At 49.4% G+C, this 7,601-nt stretch overlaps 1 protein-coding gene across 1 annotated transcript; it reads left to right on the top strand.

The window, feature by feature from the left end:
* Positions 1-360: 360 nt before the first annotated feature.
* LOC142840256 (X-linked lymphocyte-regulated protein 5C-like) lies at positions 361-6,072 on the top strand. The gene is made up of 7 exons (XM_075956861.1): positions 361-379; positions 719-836; positions 1,592-1,691; positions 2,472-2,481; positions 2,998-3,095; positions 5,491-5,595; positions 5,689-6,072. The coding sequence occupies exons 1-7, from the start codon at positions 361-363 to the stop codon at positions 5,761-5,763; spliced, it is 525 nt and encodes a 174-aa protein (XP_075812976.1). The 3' UTR covers positions 5,764-6,072.
* The last annotated feature ends 1,529 nt before the right edge of the window (positions 6,073-7,601 follow it).

Here is a 7,601-nt window from a genome sequence, read left to right on the forward strand (position 1 = left end):
ATGAGAACAGCACACTTCATTCACAAAGGTTTTTCCTTTCTTCTCGGTGCAGCAAACAATCCGGCGGCTGATACCAGTGAGATGGGCAGCTGTTCCTCAGGATCAAACGTGCAGGAGGCCAGGTGATGTCTTAAAGCAACTTTGGCCTGACCCAGGAGGTAGTTTCAGTGTGGTTTTGTGCAGAAACTTCTGCCCTTTTCTGGGAGACGGCTACAAACGGAGAGTTTGGTGTTTCGTGAAATAAGCCAGCACCAGAGACGACAGTCAGCTGTTTTCTCTCATTTGAGGATCCCAGATTATAAATAGGTCCATAAAATGATATCACCCGAACTCAGAAGGGAGACTGGGGCGAGGCAGGCAATGGCCAATAGAGGGGAAGGTTTGAGGAGTGGAGGCCCACTCTGGAGGTGGAGTGTGGTCACGTGGCATGAAGGTTGAATGAATGCCCCCATTTCTGTATTGCTAGCACAGAGGAGGTAGAGGCGGGAGAATCCAGAACCGGAGGTCGTGCTCGCTACCTCTCAGGTTTGAGAGCAGCCTGGGCTACGCAAGAGGCTGTCTAAAATTTAAGAAAAGAAAAATAGAACAAAGAACAAAATGAACACCAAATCTGTACATACTCCTTCCTGTTACTGTGTAGGTGGTATGTCAGGGAGGAAAGAGCGCCTCTTCCTGTGGATATTTGATTTAAAGTGATACCATTTCCTTTGTCGACTAGGGGACATTACCCTGTCCTTCCTGGCAAAGAGGAAGCAGTTTGAAAAGGATATACATGCCTCTTTCAGAATCCTGAATGCAAACCTCCACAGTATTTTCAAAGCGCAGCAGAAGTCAAGGTAAAGTTGTGACCGACCCTCTGTAAAGGAAACCTGTACAGCTTTTGCTCTTCCTTCCAAAGTCACTCCTGCCTGCCATTGTGACACTGCTGAGTGGAGTCGCTAATGGGACCTAGGTAGCACTGCATTTTCTCTGTGAGCTAGTCCTGTCCATAGCTGGAGGACCGTCCCCTCGTTTATGCCGCTCAGGTGTGTTAGCTGCAGCAGGACTGGTAAGAGAACAGTTCCTCACTTCTCAGATGACAATACAGATAATGTCCTGTGAGGAAGGCCAGGCCTCTGTGGTCCTCAAAACTGTACCTTTTAGGATGTGCCATTGGCGCTCTCTTTGGTAAATCGTCGTCGCCGCGTGGAGAAATGGTTCTGTGCACTCTTTGTGTATGTGACTCCGAGAAGATGAAAGGTATGTTGCCTTCAGTACACGGACTTGGGCTCTCAGGATCTCTAGGTTACTCCATAAGGGGAAGGGAAGATGAATCTAATTTTAAGCCGGAAATGCAATCTTGGGAAACGTATGCCTCCGAACATCCTCGGTGTGCGAGAGGGAAGATGCACAAAGTGATGACACCGGTGGTAGCAAATTAAGACAAGTTCTTCTGGGACGAGAGTGATATTTCCGCCTCTCAGGAGACAGTTTAATTCATGTCCCCTTTCTCTTTGCGCCTGGCTCTTGTCTCAAAATGTGAAGTGTGTGCGTCCTTGCCGTAGCCTCACACAGCGTGACAGCGCTCAGTAATTGTGACTGTGTTTCACAGGCAAGAGCTTCACGCCATGCACTCCCAGATGTTTGAGTCGCTGCATCAGGGGTGGCTGGACGATGTGGAGAGTTCAAGGAAGCAAGAAGATCACCTCGCTGTGAGTGTCGCTCTTAGCTTGGAATAGAGCCACCTTGTCTGTTTCCGAAGTGGCAGGGCTTTGATGCTTCAATGCTGCTGCATATCACCAGGGAAAGGGACCCGACAGGACAGGACGGGACATGAGCATCAGGAGACAGGGAGGGTGGTGCTTGTGTCCCCGAGAGACTGGCCGTCTTCTCCAGCTGCTTCTTTTTCTGTGGAGGGGTGGTGTGGTCTTGGCTTAGGAGCCAGCATAGGAGGGAGGCGGAGTAGGCACTGCTTGGAGAGCGCAGGAGAAGGGATGGGTGCTCAGAGGGAAAGCTATACCATCCCTGCAGTGCAGATGCCAAAGGTGCAGGACAGGGTGAGGGTGCGGTCCCAGGTAGACTTCTGACACAGTGACGAGGGAGGCAGAGTGAGAGCAGTCCCTGTGGCTGTGGCAGAGCAGGTGGAGGCTTAGCGTTCAGAGGTAGCTAAGTGTTCATGGACACAGAGTAGTGCTGTCTTTGAGGAGTCTTTCATCCTGATGGAGGACAGGGCGGTACTCCCAAAGATGCTGACTTCCAAAAGTAGGGAAGCAGAGCCTGGAATCTGAGGGAGATGGAGACAGATTCCAGTCTGGCGGTGAGGAGCATGTTCTCCGGACCCCACTGATTGCTATGCAGCCATAGTCCTGCTGCTTGCTCCTCATGAAAACGCAGAAAATATGTCACCTCCCTGCCTCAGTTTCCTAGGAGGGTGAAAGCAGAGCCGTGAAGAATCCCTGCCTTTCTAGACTTTGTGTATCGAGTGCTTGCAGTTTTTGACATGTTGCTGTGGAATGTTTGACCACAGGAGCTGCAGTATGTTTGCTATTCGTCTTCCCTGCCCTTCTAACTAGGTCGATAATACAGTTGATGGAAAGATGTCACACTCCGGGGAATGACTGATTGATGAAGAACTTTTGGGGGGGGGGGGTTGGGAGAAGGGATTCCTTGGAAGCTAGTCTGTGCCCTCGGTGTCTTAAAAATACTTTATGAATAAACAAAGGAACGTTTTGTGCTTAATTTTGGTGAGTGAGGTGGGAATCCACAGATGAGGTGGGGCTTATGTTAATTTCAAACTGAATAATGATTTTATAGTATTTTTGCACCAGCTCGACGGACTATCTCCCTCTGTGACAGGTCAGGTCTTGTTATGTTGCTTTTGGCACTGAAGGGCATGTCTTCAAACGCGTTATTGAAATGTCAGCACACAAAACATCACGGGAAGCGATTTCTGTGACTGGCAGCAGGGTTGGATGTTCAGTTTTACTGACATTTTGTCATTCTTCTCCTACGTTTCAGCTTATAACTGGAAGCAGATGAAGATTTTACAGAAAGCTATAGGGGATCACGAAACCACGATTGGAAACGCTAAAGATTTACGCAACACATTTTTGAAGGTCTGGTAGATTGCACTTGTCAACAGAACACACCCCTATGCCATGCCACGTGTCTATAAAAGGAGAAGACAGATTGGCCCTTTCTCAGCTTGTGGGAGAAGTAATTAGTTTTGCAGAGCATGATCACACTCTCTTGGGAAAGTTTTCCCCACACCTAGGAGCGATGCTAAGGTTTGTTTGACCTGGGAAGCCCTTGACAGTGTCGGAGGCAGCTTTCTAGCACAGGAGCTGGTGATGAGAGCTCTGCTTAGAGAGGATCGCAGTGTATCGCAGTGATGAGTTATGGACCTCCGGTGACATTGCGATGGAGATTGGCACGTCTGGGGATCCTTCTGGTTTTCTCTGACTGTTTGGATTGGACAGATGAGTGAAATACACAATGGGCAAGGGTAGCTTTTATTTTCTTTCATACATTTATAGTCTTCCGACATTAGCATTGTTCTCCAGTGTTGGTGGTCATGTGTTTCAGCATCTCCCCAAGAGATGTGGGAAATGAAAAAACTGGTAGAGGGTTAATCCTCTTTGAACTGCGAGCTGGCAGTTCTACCCTTTCAAGGCTCCAGGTCCTAAGTGACCTCTGTATATCCCGGGATTTAAGCAGCCCTTCAATGGGAATTCTTTTTGATGCTCTCTTTAAAATGCTCTGTGAAAGATCTCTCCTCAGACCCGACTCAGATGCCCTCTCTAAAGTGCTCCATGTGTCATAGTAAATTGAATGTTTTCAGGATGCTGGCGAGAAGTTAGGTCTGTCTTCTCTGAGCAAGTGTGAGTACCCCTGTTGGTACCCTAGTGAATATTCCTAGCACCCCCGTGTACTCCAGGAATGTGCCTATAAGCCCAGAGTGGTGAGGGTAGAGACAAAAGCATCCCTGTGGCTTGTGGGACCACCAGAACAGTCAAACTGTAAAGCCTCGTGTTTTGTGAGAGACCCTGCCTCAAAACTTGGTCGGTGAGGGGTTCTGGAAGGCGAAGCTATCCCCGAGTACACACGTATGCTTGCAGACAGGTACGGGTGAAGGAAATCACTTTGAATTTTTTATGACCTCTGGTCGCCATACTCAAACACACGTGCATGCACACTCTCCTGCACCCCCATGCACGCAGAAATACAAGTTAGTATTCAAGACCTTGAGAGCCACCTACATACATCTAGGCCTTTAGGATGAGCTTAAGAAAGGGAACATGCAGCTCTAATGCAGCTGAGTACTGCCTGGGAGCCTGTTGGAAGAGCCACCCAGAAAGGCTCACTTCTAACTGTGGGTGCTCAGTGTGTGCAGCAGCAGTAGCTCAGAGGGAGCCTTGTGACTGGGTTTCTCTGGCTTCCCAGGTGGTCCCTTCTGCCCTGTGCTCTTTCTTCTGCCTCTCGTGGTCTCCCTCTGCTTCTCCACCCAGGCTTCCCTCCTTTCCTAGTCCTCAGCTCTGCATCTGAGAGACTGTTGTCCTGAAACACGGCCTTTCCGTCTCCCAGATTTCCCGGTGGCCTTCTTGCTTTGTTCTCTGTGTTTCCTGTGTCCCCCGCACAACACCCTCTACCACACACACACACACCCCCAAACACACACCTTCTTGAAAGCTTCACTGGCTGCTTGCTTCTGTCTCTCCGTCTTCCCTCCCAGAGTACCAGCTTCTCCTGAAGTGACTCCCATTCCCTGCCCATGCTTTGCTTCTGTTTTGTGCCCAGAAAGCACCATGTGCGCTGTCTTCCCTAATGTTTCTACTGCTTGCAGTCGCCATCTGTGTCCTCTTCAGCCGCCAGCCCAGCAAGCTCCCCTTCCTTACCTGTGTTCAGCTAGTGTGCAGGTCATCTGTTCCTAAGCTGCTCGGGACCCTGGGAATAGGGCAGGGACTAGACAGGCGTTTTGCCCTTTTCTGGACAGAGGACGACACACTTCTTTCTCCTCTGTGTCCACCCCTGCAGTGTCCTTTGAGAGCACAGAGGGAGTTGAGTCCTGGCTTGAGCTTTCCTTAGACCCAAGGGTCGTAGGATTGCACACTGTGTGTTCTTCGGTGAAAATCACATTCTATGGGCATGGCAAATGGCTCCTTCCTCTGGGCAGCCTTGGGGGTGTCCAGTGTGGGAATCCTTGGGGAGTCTCCAATGTGGGCCCATGCCTGGCCTCCCAGGTCTGCCCCACATGAGGCCTTTAACATATCTCCACCCATTTTCCAGATAAGTCTCTTTGCTGTTCTTGTCCCACAATGATACCACCTCAAAATGGGGGACTGGAAGATTTCTTGAAGTGCAGTAACTCTTTAGATGTGCTGAAGTAGCCACTGTTCTTACTCTGAATTCCTAACAAGCATCCTTTGGATATGCAAAGTCGGTTCTTTTAAAATTACATGAGGTGAGGTGTCAAGCCAGACAAGTGGAGATTTGTTCCATTGTTTGTTTCAGAAAGCCAAGGACTTGCATGAACATGGCAAAACTCTCATTGGTGGCGAAGAAAGTGAAGTGAAGAAACAAATCTCAAAGGCACAGGACAGAGTTATCATGGAAAGTGTAAGTCATGGGTCTGTAATGCTGTGTGCCTCGGGATGGCTTCCTAAGGGCAGAGATGGAGCAATGATCCCCTAACTCTCCGTTTTCCCACAGCAAGTGCAGGATCTGTCGGGAGTTGAGACGTACCTTCAGTCCCTGGTCCTTGACAGCTGTGAAGAAACCTTCTGAAGCTCACCTGGAGGAGGCACAGGGAGCAATAGCCCTGCCCAGAGGGTCTTAGTAGTAGTCAGTGCAGCTCCTTTCTCTTTACTTTGTCGGTTAGAAATAAGACTGAGACTCTGTTGACCATGAAGTGAACCCCAACAGTTCTGTGAGTAGCAACATTTAAGGGTGGACCCTCCTGACCCTGACATTCTCCCCAGCAGGGCCAGTTACATTCAGGAAGCCAATGTCATTTGATTCTACCACAGGCTGCTTTGGTTCTCTGTCACCTGCCCAAAGTGAATGTTACCTTGCTTATTTCAGGAAGAAATAAATAACGGTGGGATCCGCCCTTCCGTGCTTGCTTTCATTCATTCATGAGGTCACAGAGCCAACTGCATTGCAAATGGGCCTTTACAGGAAAACCAGCCCCCCCTGCTCACTCAGACATACAGTAGAGCACAACTCGTACTTTCGTGCTCGAATGCGCTAGACTGTTAACACGGTTCCCGAGGCAGAGCCAGATCTAACCTGTTGGCTTAGAGCTTGCAGTGGGGCTCTGGCTTTTCCCAAAGACATCCAGACTCATTTCTGGCATTATTCAACACTGGCTGGAAGAGCCCTGCCCTTCCCTTTGGTCAAAAATATTTTATCTGTGAGTGTGTGCATAGGCACTTACAGTTTCAGTATTTTAGGTGGGTGTTTCCACGAGCATTTCCTGGTATTCTCTTTAGAGTTTAATTTTACTCACGTAGTTCTGCGTGTGCGTGCGTGTGTGTTTGTCTGACTCTTGTGTCATTCTCTTACTCTTGTCCTGTGCTGTATCTTTTGAAGGAATCCCGAGAATCTGTGTTCAGTACATTTGACATTTATCTTCCTGGGTGTCTCCTTGTTGAGTCTTTGCGAGCATATTCCCAGTGTGTGTAGGTACCAGGATGGTCAGACTTTAGGCTCAGTTCCCCTAGGGCTTGAGTTACAGGGGGTTGTGAGGTACCCAAAGTCTGGGGTGGCTAGCTGAATCCCAGTCTTCTGGAACCACAGCTGGAGCTCTCAACCATGGAGCCATCTCTCCAGCCCTGTTCAGCACACTTGAAATTGCTTGACCTTTTACCCGGAGTTTGTGAGCTAAGCCTATTCTTTGTGTAGATTTCAGAAATGAATCTATGATGGAGAACAAAAGCCTTCTGGGAGGGGAGAGAGGAAGGATGATCACAATCTCCTGTCCTTCCCGTCCTGTGGGTCTGCCTACCACTCTTTGTCCCAAATTTTCATGGTGAATTCTTTTCTAGTCTTCCTTTGAAGGCCAACCTGAAGGATTTTTTTTTACAAAAATGTTACGTGTGTGTGTGTGTACGCACATGTACACAAATAGGACAGAGGATAGACCTTGGGAGTGAGTCCTGAAGTTGTCGGACCTGGAGATTGGACCCAACTCATCAGGCCTAGTGGACCGTGCCTGTTCAGCCATCTTACTACCCCATTGAATTTACTACCACATACATCTCTCCATCTCTCCTCCCTCCCTCCATCCCTCCTTCCTCCCTCCTACCATTCCTGCTCCCTCTCTCCATCCCGCCTCCCTCCCTCCCTCCCTCCCTCCCTCCCTCCATCACTCCTCCATCCCTCCCTCCCTCCTCGATCCCTCCGCCCTCCCTCCCTCCCTCCATCCCTCTTCCCTCCCTCCATCCCTCTTCCCTCCCTAGTATTCCCTTCCTCCTCTCGTGTTTCACCCTCACCCCTGCCGTGTGTGTGACTGTGTAGGGCAAAGGTTGACACTGCGTATCATCTGTAACCCCTCTTTTCCCAGACAGGATGTGATATTTATTACTGAACATGATTTAGTAGGGTAGAGGGTAGCACCACAG

Source organism: Microtus pennsylvanicus, chromosome X (assembly GCF_037038515.1).
Source record: "Microtus pennsylvanicus isolate mMicPen1 chromosome X, mMicPen1.hap1, whole genome shotgun sequence".
Classification (NCBI taxonomy): domain Eukaryota; kingdom Metazoa; phylum Chordata; class Mammalia; order Rodentia; family Cricetidae; genus Microtus; species Microtus pennsylvanicus.